The sequence below is a fragment of the Garra rufa genome, chromosome 8, assembly GCF_049309525.1.
Source record: "Garra rufa chromosome 8, GarRuf1.0, whole genome shotgun sequence".
In the NCBI taxonomy this organism is placed as follows: domain Eukaryota; kingdom Metazoa; phylum Chordata; class Actinopteri; order Cypriniformes; family Cyprinidae; genus Garra; species Garra rufa.
In genome coordinates, this window is record NC_133368.1 from 47,925,860 (window position 1) to 47,952,033 (window position 26,174).

At 31.6% G+C, this 26,174-nt stretch overlaps 1 protein-coding gene across 1 annotated transcript in view; it reads right to left on the reverse strand.

The window, feature by feature from the left end:
- Nucleotides 1–61: 61 nt before the first annotated feature.
- pfkla (phosphofructokinase, liver a) overlaps nucleotides 62–26,174 on the reverse strand; it is a 35,429-nt gene continuing 9,316 nt past the window's right edge. The window contains exons 5-22 of the mRNA XM_073845209.1: nucleotides 24,637–24,802; nucleotides 22,243–22,287; nucleotides 19,617–19,725; nucleotides 17,524–17,619; nucleotides 16,816–16,908; nucleotides 16,571–16,696; nucleotides 14,940–15,004; nucleotides 14,773–14,836; nucleotides 13,176–13,322; nucleotides 10,930–11,000; nucleotides 10,753–10,840; nucleotides 9,781–9,933; nucleotides 9,307–9,471; nucleotides 9,136–9,197; nucleotides 6,450–6,561; nucleotides 5,145–5,244; nucleotides 4,910–5,015; nucleotides 62–2,935 (exon numbers count right to left, since the gene is read on the reverse strand). Coding sequence (XP_073701310.1) covers nucleotides 2,788–2,935; nucleotides 4,910–5,015; nucleotides 5,145–5,244; nucleotides 6,450–6,561; nucleotides 9,136–9,197; nucleotides 9,307–9,471; nucleotides 9,781–9,933; nucleotides 10,753–10,840; nucleotides 10,930–11,000; nucleotides 13,176–13,322; nucleotides 14,773–14,836; nucleotides 14,940–15,004; nucleotides 16,571–16,696; nucleotides 16,816–16,908; nucleotides 17,524–17,619; nucleotides 19,617–19,725; nucleotides 22,243–22,287; nucleotides 24,637–24,802 — 1,916 coding nt within the window. The 3' untranslated portion in view covers nucleotides 62–2,787. The remainder of the gene's footprint in view (nucleotides 2,936–4,909; nucleotides 5,016–5,144; nucleotides 5,245–6,449; nucleotides 6,562–9,135; nucleotides 9,198–9,306; nucleotides 9,472–9,780; nucleotides 9,934–10,752; nucleotides 10,841–10,929; nucleotides 11,001–13,175; nucleotides 13,323–14,772; nucleotides 14,837–14,939; nucleotides 15,005–16,570; nucleotides 16,697–16,815; nucleotides 16,909–17,523; nucleotides 17,620–19,616; nucleotides 19,726–22,242; nucleotides 22,288–24,636; nucleotides 24,803–26,174) is intronic.

Consider the following 26,174-nt stretch of genomic DNA (forward strand, 5'->3'; position numbering starts at 1 on the left):
AACGCAGACTTAAAATTTTTAAAGTCTTCCTATTAGTTTTCCCGCTACTTACAACACAGAGTAGTTTTAAATATATATTTTTATTATATATTTTAATCTTTGTATATACTTTCTCATTATTACAGTACATTCATTTTACATGAGTTTTTTATGGCTTACATTAATAGACAGAAACACTACTGTAAGAAACACTTAAGAGTTCAACAGAGTTCAAACATCAATCTCAGAGTTGTTGACAGTAATACAATGTAAATTGGCCCATATGCAACACTGTTAAAAGCAAGTTAAAAATGCTCTGAGGTAAAAAAAAAAAATCTTTTTTTTTTTTTAATCAGTCAAAGTTGAATTAGCACAGCCACCGTTTTAAGGCTATATTTTAAAAAGTAGCCTGAACAGCTAGTAATGTTTTACTTTTCACATTCTATGTTTTTGTAACTGCCTTAAAGTTACGACCAGTCTTGAAGAAAATAATCAGTCAAAGCAGTTTATGCAAATGGCCACAACAGGCCAAAAAGCAGAAGAAAAATTATGTTTTGCAAAAAGAAAACTACTCTAATTATTGCATTGTGACATTACTGGCCTCAGTAATCTGGAGTATTTAATACTGGAGAAATAAAACATGCTGGACTAGAATATTATCTATTGCTTCACACTAATCACACTGCATAGGCACACAATATAAGTCACGTTACTGAAGCTCACAACCACAAAATACATGTTCAAGCACTTAATCAAGTTTATAATCTCCACCTGTGTCGGTTAGTGATGTGCTTCATCACAATACACATTTCCCTCAAGTTGCTGGAATAAGGATTTGACAGACAATAACTTTTGTGTTGAATTATTAACAGCAGCAGGTTCAGTATGAAGTATAACACAGTGTTTTCACTCGAAGTACCTGGTGTTGCATTGCACCATGAAAAAAAATTATGCAAATTGTACTTTGCATTAGTTGTTTTGGAAGAGCCAAATAATTTTGCTTGCTGACATTGCTACAGTTGGCAGCTAAAAGTTTGGAATTACATTTTTTAAGTATTTTCTGCTCACCAAGACTGCATTTATTTGATTAAAAATACAGTAAAATTGTGAAATAATATTACAATTTAAAACAACAGTTTTCTATGTGATTATATGTTAAAATATAATTTATTGCTGAAAACAAAATCTGAATTTTCAGTATCATTACTCCAGTCTTCAGTGTCACACAGAAATCATTCTAATATGCAGATTTGCTGCTCAAGAAACATTTCTGATTATTGTTAGTGTTGAAAACTGTTGTGCAGCTTCATATTTTATGAAAATCATGATGCACTACCAAAGTTTTGGGGTTAGTATATTAAAAAAAAGAAGATATTTTGTTTTATTCAGCAAGGATTAAATTGCAAGCATTAAATTGATCAAAAGAGACAGGAAAGACATTTTAAGGCCTAGGACTTAGTCTAAGATAAGATCAGGCCATAGTTAAATTAAGATGTTTAAGTAATTTTTATAAATGTGCCATTGAAAAAAAAAACATAACTGGTGTGCATCTTGAGACAAAACAAAGGCACTGATATATTTCAAGCTCAGTCAGTGCAAGTTTCTTTCAGTTGAAACAGCTCAGGCGTACATTTTAGTCTCGGACTAGGCTTAAGCCATGTCTGTCAATGTTACAAAAATTATATGTGACCCTGGACCACAAAACCAGTCTTAAGTCGCTGGGGTATATTTGTAGCAATAGCCAAAAATACATTGTATGGGTCAAAATCATTGATTTTTCTTTTATGTCAAAAATCATTAGAAAATTGAGTAAAGATCATGTTACATTAAATTTTTTTGTAAAATTCCTACTGTAAACCTATCAAAATGTAATTTTTGATTAGTAATATGCATTGCTAAGAACTTAATTTGGACAACTTTAAAGGTGATTTTCTCAGTATTTTAATTTTTTTTTGCACCCTTAGATTCCAGATTTTCAAATAGATGTATCTCAGCCAAATATTGTCCTATCCTAACAAACCATACATCAATAGAAAGCTTATTTATTGAGCTTTCATATGATGTATATATCTCAGTTTTGTAAAATTTAACCTTATGACTGGTTTAGTGGTCCAGGGTCACATATTTCAAATAAATGAACATTCTGTTCATCAAAGAATCCTGAAAAAAAATTTTTATTCAATATTGATAATAATCAAAAATGTTTCTTAAGCAGCAAATCAACATTTTAGAAGGAGTTTTGAAGAATCATGTGACACTGAAGACTGAAGTAACGATGCTGAAAATTCAGCTTCGATCACAGTAATAAATTACATTTTACAACATATTTACATAAAAACAGTTCTTTGAAATTATAATATTTAAAAAAAAAATTACGGTGTATTTCATCAAAGGAATGCAGCCTTTGATGAACACAACTTAAAAACATTTGGAAATCTTAATAAATTCAAACTTATGGCCCCCAGTTTATATACAGCTGTCATTTTTAAGACCAATACATCATTAGCTGGATTTGACGAAATGGCCCAAATACATAAGTAAAATCAGTAATGATTAATTCACGAATATAATATTTGTAAACACAATTATGTCAGCTTATCAGAAAACAGTTGTACAGTGTTGATTATAACGGGAGTGATCTAGTTTCGACACTGCAGGAGTCCAGTGTAAACATGGTGCAAATACAGGCCTCTAATACAGGTTTAGGCACAAATCTGAAGTCTCAGCCTCCTTTACTCACTAAAGGATCAGGCGTTTACCCGTTTTAACGGTGTGTTTGCTGAAGGACGGCACTGGCGGTGTGTGAATTTAAAGCCCCGTGTCTATGCTGAGAGAGCGCCGGGTCACGTGTTCGATCTCTCCGGTCACATACTCGTTGAAGGGCGTCTGATACTTGGCCAACATCTTCAGCATGAGACGGAGATTCAGCCACCACTGCGTTTTGGGCATCCGGTGTCTGCAGGGTGAGAGGAATGCTTTACTGATACTAGCTTATCTTGTCATTATGCATAAGTACAGTATGTTATGATGGAGCCTGTTATTATTGTTTGGAAAACACTTTGAGAACTGGAAAAGCACTATAGAAAGTGTTATAATTTGTGGTAGCAGTAACTTGATTGAATTGCAAGACACTTATCCAAACTGAATAAGACAGCTTTCCCTTCATCTCATGAGAATGTGCAGCATTTTTCAAAAGTAATTAATTTCCAGAATTATTGTAGTTAACTAAAACTAAAAACATATTTATGTTTTACTTGAAATAAAAATGCTATAGATATATGAAAAAAAAGATTTTTTTTTTACTAAAACCTTAACTAAAAATGAAGTAAAATTATTAATAAAAACTATAATAGTATGTAAGTGATACAACAATAATGCATTCTTTAATTCTGAGTATATCTTTGCTTAAAATTAATAAATCTTAAAGTAAAAAAAAATGCTATATAGACTTATAAACCTCATACTTGGTTCATTATAACAATTATTTTTTAGGATTTCAAATGTCAGTCTTATGGAAGCCTGTTTCAACCAAGGAATAAAAATTTGAGGTAATTGCAAGTTTTTATCTCACAATTCTGACTTTTTTCCTGCACTTTGATGTTAGAACTCATAGTTCAGACTTTATTCCTGTGAGATATAAACACAGAAATGTGACATAAAAAAAGTCACAATTACCTTTTATTATTTAGTTAATATATTAAGATGAGCATATCTTTGTTTAGAATCAATCTATATACTATTTTAACTATATAAAAATGACACAACTTTAAATAAATTTAAATAAAAGAAGAATATATATATATATATATATATATAAACTATAAAAATTACAAAAAAACAACAAAATTACTAAAACTTAAAATAAAAGCAGAAAAAAATGTAACTATAAAAATTACAAAATACAACACAATTACTAAAATTAATTAAATTAATATAAAAGCAGAAAATCTAAAAATAAAATGTAAAATTTAATTTTGAAAGAAAAAAATAACTACATTATACTAAAATAACACTTCATTTTTTATGAGGCAAACGTATCTAAAAAGTATGTGTCTTTAAGTATCTAAATATCTTTTCTAAAATCGACCATTATAATATAATTATTGCTCATATTAAATGATTGTGGTAGTAATATGTAGTATGAGAGCTAATATGTAGTATACAGAGTAAAAAATCTAATTTGCACATGGTACAGCTACTGTTAACATTGAATAGTTGTGTATATTTTGCATAACACTACTTCATAACTTTTTTCTCCACTACATTCTTTTCAAATCATATTCCTTGATATTTTTATTATATTTCTTATCATGCCAGTGCATGTTCTGTTAGTTGTTGCACTGTTGAATGAGGAACCAATGGAAACATTTAACTACATTATATCACATATGTGACCCTGGACCACAAAACCAGTCTTAAGTCGCTGGGGTATATTTGTAGCAATAGCCAAAAATACATTGTATGGGTCAAAATTATAGATTTTTCTTTTATGTCAAAAATCATTAGGAAATTAGGTAAAGATCATGTTCCATGAAGATTTTCTGTAAAATTCCTACTATAAATATATCAAAATGTAATTTTTGATTAGTAATATGCATTAAGAACTTAATTTGGACAACTTTAAAGGTGATTTTCTCAGTATTTTGATTTTTTTGCACCCTCAGATTTTCAAATAGATGTGTCTCGGCTAAATATTGTCCTATCCTAACAAACCATACATCAACAGAAAGCTTATTTATTGAGCTTTCATATGATGTATACATCTCAGTTTTGTAAAATTTAGCCTTGTGACTGGTTTTGTGGTCCAGGGTCACACACACATATATATATATATATATATATATATATATATATATATATATAATATATATATATGTATGTGACAAATAAAGAATCTTGTGTACTGTGTGTAATTATCAGAATCACTCACTTAAAGTCCGTCAGCTCCTTCAGCTCAGTGACAGGACTGAAGGTCAGAACCTTCTTATACAGGCCGACCACACAGGCCGTGTCCGGGGTGTTGGCAAACACACGACCTGGAGACACAAACACACAGTTCAGACTATACAGCACTGTCTCAACTGCTGCTACTCAAATACAGGGAATTTAATTTGGATAACAGGCATATGTTTTATAGAGTTTTAAGCATGCAAACATCCTCTCACCTTGTCTAAAATTACCAGTCATCTTCTCTGTCAGCCACTGCACAGCTCGAACGCCCAGTTTAGTACCGTAGTTTCTGTCAAAGGGTGTTGGTACTCCACCCTATTGATGGCAGAAAAACATGCATTTGTATTTCTTTAAGAGTGAAATCCCAATGTTCTCTCCTAAATCTTTTAATAATGCACCATAATTGTACTTTAAGCAATTTTACACTTTTATAGTAAATGCATGTTTAGAAATCCAACTCAAATTTGATTGCACTTTAAGGATTAGTTCACTTTCCGAACAAAAATGTACTGATAATGACCTCACCACATTGATGGTCATGTCTTTATTTTTACATTCGAAAAGAAGTTATGTTTTTTGTTGTAAACATTTGAGGATTTCTCTCTATGTAATGGATCTGTATGGTGCCCCAAAGTTTGAACTTCCGGAATGCAGTTTAAATGCAGCTTCAAAGGGCTCTAAATGACCCCAGCCAAGGAAAAACTGACAATGTATATACTTTTTAACCTCAATGCTCATCTTGTCTGGTCTCTGCGATGCACATGCGTGGTCTGTGTGATCCAGGTCAAGACAGTTAGGGTATGTCCAAAAACTCCCATCTCATTTTCTTCCCCAACTTCAAAATCTTCGCTGCAGAAGTACCGACCAAGTGTTCACAAAGTGAACATACAAAGAAGATCAAATGCCCTTTACAAAAAAAGTAAAACAGCATTGTAGGACGATTTTGATGTTGAAGATGAAAATGAGATGGTAGTTTTTTGACATTCCCTAACTGTCTTGACCCAGATTACACAGACTACGCATACGCAGAGACGAGAATTTGAGGTTAAAAAGTTTATCAATTGTCAATGTTTTTTGAAAATAACTGATGGTTTCACTAGATGATAGCCTTCTTCCTCGGCTGGGATCGTTTAGAGCCATTTCAAGCTGCGTTTAAACTGCATTTTGGAAGTTCAAACTTGAGGGCACCATTGAAGTCCACTATATGCAGAGAAATCCTGAACAAAAAAACTATTTCTTTACGACTGAAGAAAGAAAGACATTAATCTTTGATAACAAGGGGGTGAGTATATTACCTGTATATTTTTGTTCTGGAAGTGAACTACTCCTTTAAGTTTTTTTTGCAAGAAATAATATATGCTGCTAAAAAAAATAAAGGGAATACTTAAACAACACAATGTACAACAAAGTGTTCCCTTTATTTTTTTGAGCAGTATATATTTTTAAAAAATCGGAAATAGATTTTTTTAGCCTAGTCACTGTTGAAATGAAGAATTCAGAGATGAAACATGAGTCTGTACCTGCTGCAGGTGTCCCAGGACATTCACCCTGCAGTCGAAGACGCCTTTTCCCTCAGCAGAGTAGAGCTTATGGATGAAATCAGTGGTGTAGTGTTCATGACATTTCTCATTCCTGTAAAGACAGCAGATTTACATTTAATCTGCTGAATCTCAAACATAAAGCCACAAAATTAAGAAACCGTTCATCCAAAAATGAACATTTGCTGAAAATGTCCACAGCCCCAGGCCATCAAAGATATAGTAGAACATTGACGGAGATAGCCGAGCTTGTCGAATGGCTTGCTATAGCCGTACATGGTACATGTGATGTATCTCGTAAATTGCACCACTAAACGTGCAAGTAATCTTACCAAACTTCTACAGTAGTGTAAATAGGGGATGTACTCACAAAACGCTGCACTGGAAAATTTGTAAGTCCACCATGAGTGTATTAAAAACAACTGTCACCTGATCCCTACTAGTCTCAAAAATCATAAATAGCGACACGTCGACGTCACTTCCCTGGTTTGGGAAAAGCACATAAAAGTCCACCTACTACGTCTGTGTGCATGTCAACTCCCTGTCAGAAAGCGATGCATCTAACGACGAATGCAATGATACTTTGTTGATAAAACAATTTCACAAAAAAAATTATGTGAAACCAAGTTGTTAATCGTTCAGGAAAAAAAAATAGGACATTCTAAACCAGGTGATGTCACGAGACACCGCCCACATCACGACATATATTGCCGGAAGAGAGTACCGGTAAGCTAGTCAAGAAGAAAGAAGCAAGGGGACATTGAAGTAGGACATGGCAGAGTATGAGGTTATCTTTGAACGCGATGAAGACTGGCGCAGTTTCCAAGGAACCCCATATCTCTTCGAGCCGGAATACACTGATGAAGAACTAGCTAGTAGTAGTAGTAGTAGGTGGACTTTTACGTGCTTTTCCCAAACCAGGGAAGTGACGTCGACGTGTCGCCATTTTGGATTTTTGAGACTAGTAGGGATCGGGTAACAGTTGTTTTTAATACACTCATGGTGGACTTACAAATTTTCCAATGCAGCGTTTTGTGAGTACATACCCTATTTACACTACTGTAGAAGTTTGGTAAGATTACTTGCACGTTTAGTGATGCAATTTACAAGATACATCACATGTACCATGTACGGCTGTAGCAAGCCATTCCACAAGCTCGGCTATCTCCGTCAATGCTCTACTAAGGTAAGCAAAACTTCGGATGTGGTATTTAGATGGGCTTCGGAGTGCATAGCAATGTAGTCAAATCTACTCCGAACCATCGCTTTAAAGGATAACTATTGCCAAAATGCAACCTGGGCTGTTTTTTTTTTACTGTAAACGAGACAAACTTATATCTAAAAGCATAATTACGACAAACGAGCCGTTTTTGAGATTGACCGTGATTTAGTTTTGTGGTCAGTGGCCGGTGAATGAGAATACTAGGGGCATAACTTTGAGCGCATCAAAATCGATATTTTTACAACACTAAGAAGACTCGACACACCATGAAACTTTGCTCGAAGTATCTCCTGGGTCTATACACATGAACTCCAGCATTGAGAACATTGTTTGTGTACACAGAGTTTACTAAAAAGAAAGTTTTTGAACAACTCACTTTCACTGTTTGAGTTTCCGCTCGCGGCCGTCTCGCCAGTCAAGAAGTGTCGATCTCTGAATGCAAGGATGGATAGCTCCTGAAGCATATTTACATATAAATGCACGGCTAATTCGTTGTTTTGTCGCAAGTGAAAAACAATATTAACCTTCTAGTTGTAAAAAGAGGCTCATATAAGCCTAATATTTCGTCCTATGGAGTCCATTCATTCGCATTCGGAGATCGACACTTCTGGACTGGCAAGACGGCTGCGAGCGGAAACTCAAACAGTGTAAGTGAGTTGTTCAAAAACTTTCTTTTTAGTAAACTCTGTGTACACAAACAATGTTCTCAATGCTGGAGTTCATGTGTAGAGACCCAGGCGATACTTCAAGCAAAGTGTCATGGTGTGTCGAGCCTTCTTAGTGTTGTAAAAATATCGATTTTGATGCGCTCAAATTTATGCCCCTAGTACTCCCATTCAACGGCCACTGACCACAAAATGAAAACATGGTCAATCTCAAAAAATGGCTTGTTTGTCGTAATTATGCTTTTAGATATAAGTTTGTCTCGTTTACAGTAAAAAAAACAGCCCAGGTTGCATTTTGGCAACAGTTATCCTTTAACATAAATTTACATAGAATTTTTTTTAAATTTAAATAATATTTCAAATTTTTTACTGTAATTTTGGTCAAATAAATGCAGTCATGGTGAGCAGAAGAGACTTCTTTAAAGGAAAATCATAATTATTCCATTTCTATTCCTATGTTGACTTGTAGTGTAAATCCTTAAAGGAGTAATTCACTTCCAGAACATTTTTTAGTAAATAACTGATTGTTTCGCTAGATAAGACCCTTCTTCCTCCGCGATATGCAGAGAAATCCTAAAATGTTTTCCTCAAAAAAACATAATTTCTTTACGACTAAAGAAAGAAAGACATGAACATCTTGGATGACAAGGGAGTAAGTAGATTATCTGTACATGTGTGTTCTGGAAGTGAACTACTTCTTTAAGCATACATTTAAAATTTTATAATATGGATAATGATGCAATAATTTAGGAATTAAAAAATGTGTTTCAGACAGATTTACCTCAACACCAGACCTCTCTGAATGTCCTTCTTCATTTTCTCTGTCAGATGCTCCACGTTAGTCTAAAAAAAAAGTGTCATACGAACAGCAAAACATTCTTCATATGCTAAAAAACAGCATTTATTCTTCTAGGATGACCAGATGTGAGGAGCATCAAGAGTTTTAACTCACCTTGAGGTCATGGATGTTGAAAGAGTCTTCAAAAATATAAGCGGCATCCGCGCCGACCGCGATGCCCGTGGTGGTTGCCAGATAACCACAGTATCCCCCCATAGTTTCCACCACAAAGACCCTTCTCTTGGTCCCTGTGGCCGACTGCTTGATCTTATCACAGCTCTTCAAAAAACCCAAAGGTCTCAGATCAATAACAGTGGGTCTCAGTAAGTCAATAACACAAACTGCAGCTTAATTTAGAATACATGCTAAGATTTGGGAAGTGACTTCAGATGCAAGCTCTGCTTCAAAACCTAGAACACTAAGAAGACATAAAAGTACATTTGCATTTCAAATTTATCAGATGCAATTTACAAAGCAACTTCTGTTGCATGCATATATGGTATGCATTTTAAAAATTGCATTGCATGGGGAAAATTTGCATGGCATGCATTTCTTGGGTATTGAAAACGCATATTGTCCTGTACTCACGGACATCGCTGCATTGACCGCAGTATCGCTGCCCAAACTGAAGTCTGTTCCTGGCACATTGTTGCTGATGGTGGCAGGGATCATGCACATGGGAATGCATAATTCATCATAACGACCTCTCGCTTCAACCAACTCCAGGATGCCCTCATATGCCTGGATGTGACGGAAAATACAGTCAGAAATTATAATGAGTGGCTTTAAAATATTCTTTATGGTCAGAACATGACAAACACTTCATGAAATCTTCACTTTTTCCAGTCAACAAAATAAATATCTTAACAGAAAAAAAAAATATTTCTTAGTTCTGCATGTTTTATGAGTAACATTGTTTCAAATCAAGAAACAGGTTTGTGCTACCTGATAACATTAATAATAATATCATTTATTTTCTTTTAGAAGAACACATTTGATTGTAGCTTGAGGCAGATGTAGATTTTTGTTTATTATCAAAATCAGTTAAAATAGTAGCAACCTCACTTTTATATGATGATTTTTTTTTGTTATTATTCTGACAGTTTGAGTTATTTGGTTATTTTTAATTTCATTAACCATTGCCCTTCTATAGTATCCATAAATCAAGATAATAACAAATAATTAAATTCTATTACTCCTCCTTCAATACATTTAATACATCTCTGAATTAATAATATAATAACATTCGACACAAATATACCCACATTTCTGACACAATACCACTGTGCAGTTAGTGCTACTACAGTAAATCTATGGTAAACAACATTTATGGAACTCTTGTTATCGTTTTTCAAGGAAATTAATATTGTGCGATAATTATCGTTATCGATTTATCTCCCAGCCCTAGCTTGGATATTGTCTAACATCTCATTTAGTGTTTCCTGGAAGATAACACAGGTTGGAAAGGATGACAGAACCATTATTTGTGGGTGAAGTGCTTTTTTAAATGCATCAAATTGCACTGCATTGCATAATAACACAGTGATTTTTTTGGTATACCTCAAAACCACCAACGACAAGCAGTGACTGGATGCCGAACTTGTTGAGATTTTCCACTAGTTTCTCCATGCAGGTGCTTGGAAGGGTTCTAGACAACATTAAGGGTATAAAATTTCAGTTTCAAAAATGAAAGATGTAAGATCATGTGAAAATGCATCGACTATTAAAGCGACTAACCGTTTAGTTCCCAGCAGAGATCCGCCCTGACCCGTCCAACCGGCCACCTGATTCCACGACACTTCATTCACCTGTAACATCAGGGCCATTTCATGCTGTTAACTCATTAATATTAATATAAGTGTTACGATTATTGTTCTTTATGGAAAAACATTCTAACATTTGTATTCTTACTTGAAGCTCTGCAATGCAGAACCCTTCAAAATAAAAGTCTGGTTGAACTTGAAGTGGATTGTGACAAAAATATTGCTATAATAATATTTTCAGTTTAAAATCAGAATTCTTCTTTTGTCATGTTTTAATTTTAACAGTAAAGCTTTTAAGGCGAGACACTGATGGTGATTAGGGTTAAAAAATGAACTAATAGTTATCACCACACTTTGTTCATTGATACTTGCAATTTTTTGTATTATAAGTTTTTTTCCAATGTTAGATTTAAATATGCAAATAAAGCATTATTTAATGAAATATTTTCTAATTTGCATACATTTCTAGTAAAAAAAAATAAAAAAAACTGGACGAAGTCAGTTTCAAAATTCTTGTTTAATTTTTTTGACATATGAGAGTCAAAAGTTTTTACAGAGGGGATTTTGGGTATCTCATATTTTCACTCCATAATTCAGAAAATACTTAGAAAAGACAATAAAGCATTTATATTTATCATTTTTGGGGGGAATACAATGTATAAAATCAAGCAAATTATATATGAACAAATCCATCTGTAAAAACCTTCAGAATACAGATAGGAATAAAAATGTAAAGTTTGGTGTGTGTAAGTGCTACTGAAATGGAGATTTGTGGCTCAGTGTAGGAGAAAAACTCATTTTCAGAAAACAGCCTTTAAAAATATGTATTGTAATTGAAATCTATTGACACAAATAGATACAGTGCTATAAAAGAAACACTTAACAGTGTCTTTTGGGTGTTTTCTTTCCACTAGTATGAAAAAAACACTTCCAGAGTCTCAAACTTGACAGGTGCATGAAAAAAGTTTTTCCCTGCAGTGTCTCCCCTTAAAGATTTTAATGTTAACAGATATGCTAAACTTTGACAAAAAAATAAAAGGCACTGCTACATTTTTATTTCATTACATTTTAAATAATTAATTAAATGTTGAATGTTTTATGCCCTAATTTGATTACCACAATTTTGATGTATTAAATCATAAATCCAGAAAAAAACTGAAACAGAAAACACAAAATTTATGAAAATTAAAACTGATTTCATAGGACCCGAAAATGTAATAAAAAATGATAGTAATGAGCTAGTATTAAAATTTGTAAAGTTTCATTATTTCAATTAATTAGACATGATTGTTGATGACGAAATTTTCATTTAAAATGGAATCCAGAAAAAATTTTTTGGATAAAGAGAATTTATCCAAGAATTTGGATAAAAAATAAAATGGATTTCATAGGCCCTACTTATATTTGTATGTATGTTTATACATATTTCCTGTACTTTTTGTATAAAGGAATTTTTATTTGCCATCAGTAAACTGTATTATACTGTACATATATGCATTATTGCAGTCTATATATATATACTATATGTGTGTGTGTGTGTGTGTGTGTGTGTGTATATATATATATATATATATATATATATATATATATATATATATAAAATTCATTAAATATAATAAAATATAAACTTATAATGACTTAGTTTAAATGTACTAATGTACAAAAATAAGTAAAACTGAAATTAAATTAAAAAAAAACTATATGTGAGCCTGGAACACAAAACCAGTCATCAGGGTAAATTCATCTAAATCAAAATATTGAGAAAATCGCTTTTTAAATTTGCATGTTACTAATCAAAATTAAGTTTGAGAGTTTAAGGTAGAAAATTCACAAAATATCTTTATGAAACATGATCTTTACTTACTGTCCTAATATCCATTTTTTGCATAATTTTTTTTTTATAATTTTCACCCATACAATGTATTTTTGCCTATTGCTACAAATATACCTGTGCTACTTAAGACTGGTTTGTGGCTCCAGGGTCACATATAGACATACTGTAAACATAAAAAAACCTACTAAAAATGACAAAAACTCAAAACAAAATGACAAAAGCTTAAACTAAAATGAAAATGCAAAAATAAAGACATAAAAAAAATATATCTAATTGTATCTTAATGACACTAAAATAACACTATTTCAGTCACAGGTCAGTCTCTCAACTGTAATAAACTGATACAAAATGACGTTAAAAAATTATTTAAAATAATTGTTTATTACCGCTCCATTAGCCAGGCCCTCGAAGCCATCGTTAACGATGTAAACCCGGTGTCCTGTGGCCAGACCGACCCTCACAGCCGACCGCACCGCAGCGTTCATGCCAGCAGCTGGAGCTCCAACATTCAGGATAGCAATGGAGTTATGACTCTGGAGAAAACACAGACAAACCCAGTAAGATACAGTGGATTAACAGCTAACCAGCCATTCACTAGGTGCCATGTTACCAGATTTTCAACAATCACTCTTTTCTAATGGAAGTCACTAAAGTATATGTGTGTTTGAAATAGAATTACCCAAAAAAATATGTTGATGAGACAAGTATAATGAATATATATGCTGTATTTTACCTTTACATTCAGAAATTCATATATGTGACCCTGGACCACAAAACCAGTTATAAGGGTTGTTTAGATTTTGAAAAATGATACACAAATAAGCTTTCCACTGATGTATTTGTTACGATAGGACAATATTTGGCAGAGAGACAACTATTTAAAATTCTGAAATCTGAGGATGCAAAAATATTGGGAAAATCACCTTTAAAGTTGTCCAAATGAAGTTCTTGCATGTCACTAATCAAAAATTAAGTTTTGATATATTTACGGTAAGAAATTTGCAAAATATTGTCATGGAGCATGATCTTTAAGGCAAAACACTGAAAATTGCTTATTTACCCAGTTGATTGATTACATTGATAATTGCAAACATTTTTTTGTATTACACGCTTTCTAAAATGTTAGCTTTGAATATGCAAATGATGACTTATTTAATGAAATATGCGCTAATTTGCATACATTTCTAGTACAAAAATCTAAACACTGGATCAAGTCAGTTTCAAAATTCCTGTTTAATCTTTTGACATATAAGTGTCAAATGTTTTTACAGAGGGATTTTGGTTATCTCATTTTTGTCACTCTATAACTCAGAAAATACTTAGAAAACTTTATATTTTCGCAATATTGGGGGGAATAAAATGTATATAATTAAGGAAATTATATATGAACAGATCCCTTTGTAAAAACCCTCAGGATATAGGATATAGACAGGAATAAAAATTAAAGTAAAGTTTGGTATCTAAGTGCTACTGAAGTGGAGATTTATGGCTCAGTGTAGGAGAAAAAACTCATTTTGAAAAAACACGTTATGAAAAACAAAAAAGCCCAAAATCTCAAACTTGACAGGTGCAGGAAAAAAACTGTGTTAATATCCTAATGATTTTTGGCATAAAAGAAAATTGATCATTTTGACCCATACAAGGTATTTTTGGCTATTGCTACGAATATCCCCGTGCTACTTAAAACTGGTTTTGTGGTCCAGGGTCACATATGTGGCTCTCATTCTCAAACCAACATGATAAACTAAACTAAATTGTGTCAAAACAGCTAAAGAGTTCACAGTACCATATTATGGTGTATAAGATTTTTAAGCATTTTATGATCCGTATATCATGATAGCTGTAATAAAAACGCTTTAATACAAGTGGTATCAAAGTGGTATCAAATAACTTGAATGTAAACATTTATAGTTGTGTATAAAGTTTTCATTTGATAACGTTTGTTTCTATAATGGTTGTGATGCTGTATTGTTGATGTGTTACCGGCTCTGCAGCAGGTTTCTGGTAGGCCAGCAATTTATAAATGCTCCAGTTGTTCTCAAAACTCCTGCAAAGAACATCATTTGATTCATTATTACTCATCTAAGTGCAGGTTGACCTCTGCAGGTTTATCTGCTAATAAACACTGATAATGTTCACGTGAATCTCACCTGCCACGTAACTGGATGGCCTCTTCAAAACGCTTTTCATTCATGGCCCTCTGAACCTCTTTTGTCTTTAGGAAAGAAAGCAGAATTATTCTCTTTCCAATGTGAAAAAAAAGCCTTTTAATACAGTTTTTGAAGATTCTCAACCAACTTTTGTTACATTTTACAGTAAACATGCAGAAAAATAAAATATAAATATAGCTGCAAGCAGCAATTACTGCCTTTAAGGCATTATGTAGCAAACCTTTTTTGCAAAAACAGGTAATTTACCACAGAATTATTATGCTTTGTAAGGTTTATGATTGATATAGCACTAGCTGTGGTCCGATGTCCTTAAAACTTTGCATGCTTGTTTAGAATCACCTGTCACATGTGTTCACCAGGTTTTGTGAAGTTTTGAGTTTTCCTTTTGGCTTTATAGGATTTTGGGTCAATTTGTACAGACCCCTTTTCTAAATGACTTCCTTACAGCTTCCCAAAGGGTAAATTTCAACTTTTATTGATAGTTATTGCCATAGAAGATCCTGAGAATTGTACTGCAGTGTTTTTTTTTCCCAGATGGAGCAAAAAACCTAGGACTATTTCGCAAAAGTAGTTTTTTTTTTTCATTTTCTCAATCATTTAACAAATGGTTTGATTGACAGCAGCGTTTCTAGAGGCAAAGTTGTCTAGAATGAAGACTTCTGTCATATAATGTGAAAAAACGTGCAATGCACAATCGTTTACACCCTTGAAAAATGCAATATCGCCCTCTCAGTGTACTGATTTCTTTAAAATTTCTCATAGACCTTTAGGGCTATGTGTGAAACAGGCCCACCAAGTTTTGTTCCAAATGGCCTCCGTTAACCACGTCTAACAGGTATTCAAAATTAATCGGCCAATGGTTGCCATGTTTTTTGAGATACAAAAATGTCCTTATAGACACTTGTGGCACTTTGGTCCAAGACTTTGATAGGACACTTTGATAGGACAAACGGTTGTGACCTCAGATTGAGCTCTTACATACGTGTTCTGAGTTTGGCATATATATCTCAATCAGTTCAGGAGTTATAGCCATTTTACTAAAAGTGGCCCTGCCCCTTTTCCAACGTTTTGGCGTCCCTTTGCGACAGTGTTTTTTTTTTTATAATTATTGATATTTACTCTCCAGAGAATCTTTCTGCACCGGTTTGGTTCCAATTGGCAGAAAAACCAAGGACTACTTCGCAAAAGTAGGTTTTGCAAAAAATCCAAAATACCCCAAAATACTGAATCTGAGGCATGCGTTTTGTGGCTTGAGCATTACGTTTTTGAATTCCAGTAAAATAAGACACGTGAGCCTGCGACTGATGGTTTAGGAGTTATGAGCAATTAAGTACTTTTGATCGCTGTAGCGCCCCCGTCAGGCCGATTGGGGCAAGCATTGGTGATTGTGTTGGTGGTGTGAGTACTACCATCCCTACAAGTTTGAAGTCTCTAAGCCTTACGGTTTGGTCAACATGATCAGTTTTACGTGGAGATCTCTAAGCCGTGACCATTCCAACAATTACAATAGAGTTTCAGTGCTACGCAAACAACAGATATAAACTGTTCTCCTTCAGTTTTTCACTATAAAAGGCAAAATGAGTTTAAAAACTCTGCTGCTGAAGTCTCACCATCTCCACTGCCTCTATTAGTGGGAGACGCACAGCCTGGTTTCCTGATAGGCCGATCACACAGGCAGGAGTGTCTGGCCCCGCCTCCAGCAGGGCCACTACAGCCTCAACACCCATTTTACTGCTCTACAGGACAAAAGACAGAGGATATAAATACCCAAAAACTTTCTTCAACATCATAAATACGGAGAGTAACATCATGAGTGAAAATGATTCTGGGGATTTTATTAAAATGCTTTATTTACCAGAACTCTGTCAAAGGCTGACGGTGTCCCGCCCCGCTGAACGTGACCCAGAACAGTGACCCGTGTGTCATATCCCAGCCGCGCCACCACCAGCTGCAATTACAAAACACATGCTTATTTATACACATAAAAAAAACGTAAAATTAGGATAAATAGGTGAAATAGCGAGACGCAAAATTTAGAATTTTGAGAAAAATTATTGTGAGATGTAAACTTGAATTTCTGGGAAAGAAGTAAAACTGCAAGATTTAAACTCAGAATTCCGAGAAAAAAAAAAAAGTAAAATTGCGAGATATAAACTGAGAAAATACAATTGCAAAATATAACCTCACAATTCTGAGGAAAAAAAAGTAAAATCACAAGATGTAAACTCGAAATTCAAAGAAAAAAGTTAAAAATGCAAGATGCAAACTCAGAATTCAGAGGAAAAAGTCACAATTACATTTTTTACATTTTTATTTGATAAGCTGCCATACAAAGTAGCTTAAAAAATAAACAAAAATAACAGTGTCTCAAAATTCATCAAGTATAAAGTGACTTCAGTTTCAGCTGTAAAGCAGCTCTACAGAGAACAATATTATACTTTAATTTTATTTATCATGCAACAAACGATCATTTCTAGAACACTAATGGCTAACATCTAATAAGTGTGAACTGATTGTAAATCATATGAAAACACTAAAGCGGGTGTAAATGATGTAAACTCACATCTTTGATGTAGTTGGAGGTGATGGGTTCACCACTTTTATTGATGGCTCCTTCAGCGATGATGATGATGTTCAGTCTGCATCCTTTACTGCGGCTCTGAAAACACATCCAGCATTCAATTACTACAATTAATCATTAATGAAACTGGGCTGTTGTTATCTTTGGTGTTATTTTTGCCTGATCTGATCTTTAAACATGACTTTTGTTGGCGCAACTTAACTCATGCATATTAATTTGCACTGTATTTCATGCATAATCATTTTACTCTTAACTGTTTTAATTCATTTTAAATCAATTTTTAAATAATTTTAACATTTTTAAATACTTTGTTTTTATTGTTGTGATTATTTTTTATGATTAAAATATTCCTTTTATATGTAAAGCACTATAAATTACCGTTGTGTATGAAATGTGCTATATAAATAAACTTTGCCTTGCCTAAATAATATTTTTGATTTGAATATTTTGACAAAATATAAATATTTAATAAAAGCAAACTGTAACAAAAATTTACTTCAAAAATTAAGGGAAATAAAAAGTGTAAGATACAATTTACAAAATAATTTAAATCTCAAAAGAAATATACATAAAAAACAAAAACTAATGCAAATGACAAAAGCACATAAATCATTAATATTTATTTAAAATTATTAATCATTTTATTTGCTTTTATTGTTATTCTTTTTTTGAGACTTTAATATACAAAGCAGTTCATGTGCAACACACTAATGAATTTGACAACCAACCAACAAATAAATAAATAACATGAGAGTTTAAAAGTGCTGCTAAAGACTTGTCATCTCTAAAAATCTTTGAATTTTAAATAGTTGTATTGATTGCATATTGGCAGCCAAATTTATACTGAATATGTTCTGGAAAGATTTGATTAATTACAGTTTTAATATGAGAAATAAAAAGTCTTTAATTGTAAAGCAGTATTGCTTTTTTTTTTTTTTTACTCAGAGGGCAAACTAGTTGATGACAATGTGTCTCTTGATGGCCATGGTGGAAGTGTTTCAGTGTATTTGAGACCATTGCGATACATTTAATATAGCTATTCAAAATACTGTACAGTTTGTACAATTCATGCCTGATGTTGCCATCTAGGAACAGGGAAACCAAATCAAACAATGCAATGTAATGCTGTAAAGTTGGCTATCTGAATTTCACCATAATTTTACCCATTAAAGCGGTTATCTTTGCCATCATCGCAACAGTTGCCCCCCCAGAGATATTTTGTGACCCTGGACCACAAAACCAGTCTTAAGTCGCTGGGGTATATTTGTAGCAATAGCCAAAAATACATTGTATGGGTCAAAATTATTGATTTTTCTTTTATGTCAAAAATCTTTAGGAAATTAAGTAAAGATCATGTTCCATGAAGATTTTTTGTAAAATTCCTACTGTAAACCTATCAAAATGTAATTTTTGATTAGTAATATGCATTGCTAAGAACTTAATTTGGACAACTTTAAAGATGTTTTTCTCAGTATTTTGATTTTTTTTGCACCCTCAGATTCCAGATTTTCAAATAGATGTATCTCGGCCAAATATTGTCCTATCCTAACAAACCATACATCAATAGAAAGCTTAGTTATTGAGGTTTCATATGATGTATATATCTCAGTTTTGTCAAATTTAACCTTATGACTGGTTTTGTGGTCCAGGGTCACATTTGTCAGGAGCACATTTTTTGCATATGGGTCCGGGACTTGCTACACCTCTGGTGCCACCTCAGATTCAATTTCCCCATTCCAACCCCCCAAAAACTTTCGATTCGGACGATCACTGGTGTATTTTAAACTTAAATTCAAACATGCTTTCAACCAAATAAAAATGTCTTTTAAATGAATTACTAACAAAAAAAGACATATGTTCAATTCACACTGATCTTTGTTAGTTTGTTAAATGCACAGGTGTGTAAAGAAAGTGGAAATAATTCTTTCAGTTAAAATCTGACGACTTATTTTATACATACAGAATACCCCCCACCCCTAACTAGTACCAAAAGAACTGCTCTAGTAGCCAACTATTGCATGATAACCTATGTCACTGACGAATCAGCTAATGTCCCTTGTTCCCCAATGTCTCACCTCTCCCAGTCGGGTACACATGCGCTCTTCCCAGCCGTCCTCAGGAGGGGCTTCTGGGATAAAGAGCCAATCGGCTCCAGACGCCAGAGCTGAAACCAGCGCCAGATACCTGCAGCAGAACACACACTACAGTCACAGCTTTATTTGATCAATTCTGAAACTGCTGCAGTTTCTGTGTGAGAAAATATGTGACCCTGGACCACAAAACCAGTCATAAGGTTAAATTTTACAAAACTGAGATGTATGCATCATATGAAAGCTCAATAAATAAGCTTTCTATTGATGTATGGTTTGTTAGGATAGGACAATATTTGGCTGAGACACATCTATTTGAAAATCTGGAATCTGAGGGTGCAAAAAAATCAAAATACTGAGAAAATCACCTTTAAAGTTGTCCAAATTAAGTTCTTAACAATGCATATTACTAATCAAAAATTACATTTTGATAGGTTTACAGTAGGAATTTTGCAAAAAATCTTCACGGAACATGATCTTTACTCAATTTGCTAATGATTTTTGGCATAAAAGAAAAATCTATAATTTTGACCCATACAATGTATTTTTGGCTATTGCTACAAATATACCCCAGCGACTTAAGACTGGTTTTGTGCTCCAGGGTCACATATTAACAATGCTGGCATAAGATAAAATTGCTATGTGATGAATGGATGCAAAGATGTTGCTAAAGCATTCTGAGTGGTTGATAAAGAATTGTAAGGATTTTTGAATCATAACTTGAAGCTCATATCATGCAATAGTGTGACATAAAATGTTACCCTATTTATTCACAGTAGCCTACTTTTAAAGCCTTTTTGAAATCTTGGCTTACATAGGCTACCTGTATTTGAAATACATTTATGCTAAGCATACTACAAATAAATTGTATGTTCTTATTAAACTTTAGTACTTTTAGTAGCCTATACTAAACTGGTGTAAAGTGTGATAAATTGAAGTCCAACTAAAGATGAACTGAAGTATATTTGATTGTGCTAAAGTGGAACTATTGCAAGTCAGGTACATTTTTAATATCTTGCATTTAAAGACCTTTATTATTCAAAGATCATACATTTCTTATACAGACATATTTTAGGCTTAATATAAGGATATGTGCATCGTGCACATAAAGTATTCCAAATAAAGTTGAATTATTATTTTTATATTAATAAGTCTCGAGGGATATATCAGTAAATATTTAAATAGATTTTGAACTATACTTAGTTTATATTACTTCTCACTAGGGTAGATTTGCTATATGTCATGCCATAGCATCATTACTAACATTACTAACTAACATCTAACAGTGGAGAAATATCGAAAACTAATACAAATGACAAAAGCACATAAAAACTCATATAATATAAAATACATAAACATAAAAATAAAGTTAATTTTACTTAAAGGATAAAAAAAGAACATGAGAGTTTAAAAACACTGCTGAAGACTGCACCACCTCTAAAAATCATTTTCAAATAAAGCTGAAATAAATTCAAAATTAACTGAAATAAAAAAGCGACAGTACTAAATTACTAAAATGGAATTAAAAATAAATTAAAACTACATAAAACAAAAACTAATAAAACAAAAGCACATAAAAATAAAAATTAAAACAACTTTAAAGCTAGTTTAACCTAGTAAGGGTGTTTAGGAACAGTGCCTTGCAAAAGTATTCATACCCATCATTTTTTTTTTACAATTTGTTTTGTTGCAGCGTTATGTTAAACTGCTTTAAATTAGTTTTTCCCCACATCAGTTTACACTCCATACACCATAATAATGACAAAGCAAAAACCAGACGTGCAAATTTTACAAATTTATTAAAAAATAAAACACTGAAATAAGTACATTGCATAAGTATTCATACCCTTAACTCAGTACATAGTTGAAGCACCTTTACAGCCTCAAGTCTTTTTGGGTCTGATGTGACAAGCTTTGCACATCTGCATTTGGCAATTATCTGCCATTCTTTGCCTCACCTTTTCACCTCTCCATCTCTGTCAGCTTGGATGGGGGCTGGCAGACATTTTCTAGAGTCCTAGTTGTTCCAGTCGTCTTCCATTATGGAGAATGCTTCTGTCAACCTTCAATGCAGCAGATTTTTTTTCTGAACTCTTCCCTAGATCATTGCCTTAACGCAAGTCTGTCACTGAGCTCTACAGGCAGTTATCTTGGTTTTTGCTCTGATATGCATTTCCAGCTGTTAGACCTTTTCTGAGAGGTGTGTGCCTTTCTAAATCAGACTCATTCAAATGAATTTGAAGTGTAGTAACATCTAGAAGCAATATCAATGCTCCTGAGATAAATTTCCAGTTTCCCAGAAAAGGGTATGAATACTTATGCAACGGGATCTTTTCAGTTTTTTATTTCTAATAAATTTGCAAAGTTGTTACAAACCTGTTTTGTGCTTTGTCATTATGGTGGATGAGATGTAGATTGATGTGGGAAAAAGTAATTTAAAGCAGTTTAACATAACAAAATGTGAAAAGAAAAATACTTTTGCAAGCCACTGTAGTTGCCAAGATGCTCTGGGTGGTTGCTAGGGCACTGTCTCTCAAATAATCTCAGATGTCAGCATGTTTATCAGTTTTATGTTAATGTTTTATGTAATCTTCTCATGACGGAAACTCACCCGCAGTGGCGACCCATGACCTCCAGCACAAACGTGCGCTGATGACTGAAAAACAATTGAGCAGAGAATGTGAGCCAAACATACTGTAAATTGACTTAACAATGTATATTTGCCTATGCGCAACTATCTGATTACATAATGCTAAACACAGTGAGTGCAACTCATTCCCTCTGTGGGAGAAAAGTCAAGAGACGAGCTGAGACAAGAGTTCAGGACATTCCCAGCATTCCTCAACAAATGGGGAGAACTCCCCTGATGAACAACAGGAAATCACTGCCTGATAAACCTATATATGAATTCACCATTCATTGTTTCATATTTGCTTATCTACATGTGCTTTATAGCCAGTGTTGCTTTAAAAACACTGAGATAATATTATAGTTTTATAAATATTTTGAAGTACTTTTATTTTTACACTTTCCGTTTTTATTTTTGATAAAGTTTTAGTCATTTTAGTATAAACTAAAAAAACTTTTTTTTATTATCCATTTTAATTGTAATTAAAGTTGTAGTAATTCTGTTGTTTTTGTCATATTTAGTAGTTTATTTGTTTTTAAATAAGTTAATATATTTTGTATTAATTAGGGCTGGGAAACGATTAATCGCGATTAATCGCATCCAAAATAAAAGTTTATGATTGCATACTGTATGTGTGTGTACTGTGTGTATATATAATGTATGTATAAATACACACACAAACATGTATATTAAAGAAAACTGAAAATAAAAATTTAATTAAAATAAATAAAATATTTATAATTCTATATATAATCTAAATTAAATACAAATATAACTATCCACACATATAAGTATTTTTTAAAGGCTTTACATGTATGTGTGTGTATTTATATATACATAATAAATATACACAGTAAACACACATTTAGTATGTTAACATAAACTTTTATTTTGGATGCGATTAATCGCGATTAATCGTGTCCCAGCCCTAGTATTAATATTATCTGAAATTAATAAAAAAAATGTATATTTTATTTTATTTTAGTTAACATTTCTTGAAGTTTAGTTATGTTTTAGTTATTTTGTTTTTGTTATTTTTAGCATTTTTTATACATTTATCTAGATAGCTTTTATTAGTTTTTAAGTTAATTTTTTTTTATTTTTCCATTTTCCTTTTTAGTTTAAAGTGTTACTGATATTGTTGTATGTTTTGTCATAGTTTTGTTTTTAAATGTTTATTAAATTTTTTATTCATATTTAAGTTTTTTATTTATTTTTAAGTAAAACTAAATTAAAATAATACAACATAAAAAGGTTTTTATATTTGTTTTATTTTAGTTAACATTTATTTTATTATCCATTTCATTTTTAATTGATGTTTTAGTAATTCAGTTGTTTTTGTCATATTTAGTAGTTTGCTTTTTTAAACTAATTAAAGGTTAGGTTAAATTAATTAAAAATACTTTTAAATATATTATTTTATTTCATTTCAGTTAACATGTCTTTTATTTCAACAATCGAAGTTAAAGTTATGTATTAGTAATAGTGTTGTGTTTTTCTTATTTTTAGCATTTTTTATAAATTTATCTAGATAGCTTTTATTAGTTTTTAAGTTAATTTTTTTTATATTTATTTATATCCATTTTCCTTTTTAGTTTAAAGTGTTACTGATATTGCTGTATGTTTTGTCATAGTTTTGTTTTTAAATGTTTATTAAATTTTTAATTAATATTTAAGTTTTTTATTTATTTTAAGTTAAACTAAATTAAAATAATACAACATAAAAAGGTTTTTATATTTGTTTTATTTTAGTTAACATTTATTTTATTATCCATTTCATTTTTAATTGATGTTTTAGTAATTCAGTTGTTTTTGTCATATTTAGTAGTTTGCTTTTTTAAACGTCTATATACTTTTTATTAACATTATTTAACTTTTAGGTTAAATTAATTAAGAATACTTTTAAAAATATATATTTTAATTCATTTCAGTTAACATTACTTTTATTTCAACAATCGAAGTTAAAGTTATGTATTAGTAATTGTGTTGTGTTTTTGTTATTTTTAGCACTTTTTGTAAATTTGTCTACATAGACATACATTTTTTTTTTATAATTTTTTATTTCAGTTAACATTTATTTTTATATTTTTCCATTTTAATTTTAAAGTTTTAGTAATACTGTTGTTTTGTCAAATTTAGTAGCTTTCTAAATGTTTTTATAGTTTGTATTAATATTTATTTAATTTTTTGATCTATTTTTAAGTTAAACTAAAGTAAAATAATAGTAATTATAATATAATATAACATAATATAATATAAACAAAACTAAAATAATAAAAGGAAAGTTTTTTATATTTCATTTATATTTCAGTTATCATGTATTTTACTTCACGTAATGAAGGTAAAGTTAGTTAGTTTAATTCGTGTATTTGAGACCTGGTGGCGGTGGTGGTGATAGCATCAATGATCTCAATAATGCGGTTGAGGGCCGAATCAGCGCCGATGGTCATGTCCGTCCCACAGAAATCATTATCGATGGAGCCCACCAGACCCACAATGTTCAGGTGACTGTGCTGCTTGGCCGTTTCTGCTGTGATTCGACCTGTCAAGAACAAGATGAAAATGGGTCAGTATACATAAGCAGCTCATTTTGATCAAAACAATCCACAAACCTCCACTTTGTGGTGAAATATTGGTTAAATATCTTCAACACAAAATTTAATCATAGTAGCATTTAGTGTTATTTTATCCATTTGTATTAATTTTGCATTGTATTAATTACTAAACTGTAAAATTGGGCTAAAATTTTTATATTCTAATATTTAATATTTCTAATGTTTTTTCAAATATAAAAAAAAAATATTCAAAATAAATGGGGAAAATCCAAATTTTAATTTTAAATTAATTATTTAAAAAAAATAAACAAATACATGAATAACTGTAAAATAAACAAAAAACAGAAAGATTTCTTACACATTTAAAACCATATGGCCTCTTCAATTTAACAACTTCAATAAAGTATACATATTAATATAGTTTTATTTCAGATTTTTTTATTTTTTCAGATTTATTTTTAAAGTTCAATTAAATTAAAATAATACAAAAATGTAAAAGTATTTTTATATTTTATTTGATTTCAGTTAACATATTTTATTTCAATTAATTTAATTATTTTAATTAAGTTAAAGTTTAGTTAAAATTGTAACTGTCATTTTTAGTAGTTTTAGTAAATTTGTCTATATAGTTTTTATACATTTTATTTCAGTTTATGATTTAAGTTAAACTCAATTAAAATAATCCAAAAATAAATTGAAGTTAAAGTTTAGTTAACATTTTTGTGTTTTTGTCACTTAGTAGTTTTTGTACATTTGTCTTAGACAAATTTAAAGATTTATGTATTTTAGTACATCAGGTTAAACTAAATTAAATTGTAAAAAATATTGTTTATGGAAGTTTTATTTTTATTTTATTTCAATTAACATTTTTATTCAAGCAATGAAGTTGAAAAGTTTTTTAAAACATTTAAAGTTTTAGTGTAGTTGTTGTTTTTTGTAGCTTTTGTTATTTTTGCTAATATATATTTATTAATTTTATTGAAGTTAAGGATTCATTTATTTTAGTACATCAAGTTAAATTAAATCTAAAATTTATACAAATTTAAATATAAAATAAAATAAATGGGGAAAATCCAAACAAACAAATAAATATTTTTTTAAATAAAATAAAATAAAAATAAATACATGAATAACTGTAAAATAAACAAAAATCTGTAAGATTTCTTACATATTTAAAATCATATGTCCCCTTCAATTCAGCAACTTCAATGAAGTAAGATACTTTTTGCTAGCAACTTGCAAGTTGAACTTCTTTAAATTATGAGCAGTTTGTCTCTTGGGACACTACAGTTTCAAAATGGTTTCCTGAACACTGTTGCTCAGTTTCAGACTTACCCTAAACGGACTTTGACACGGCCT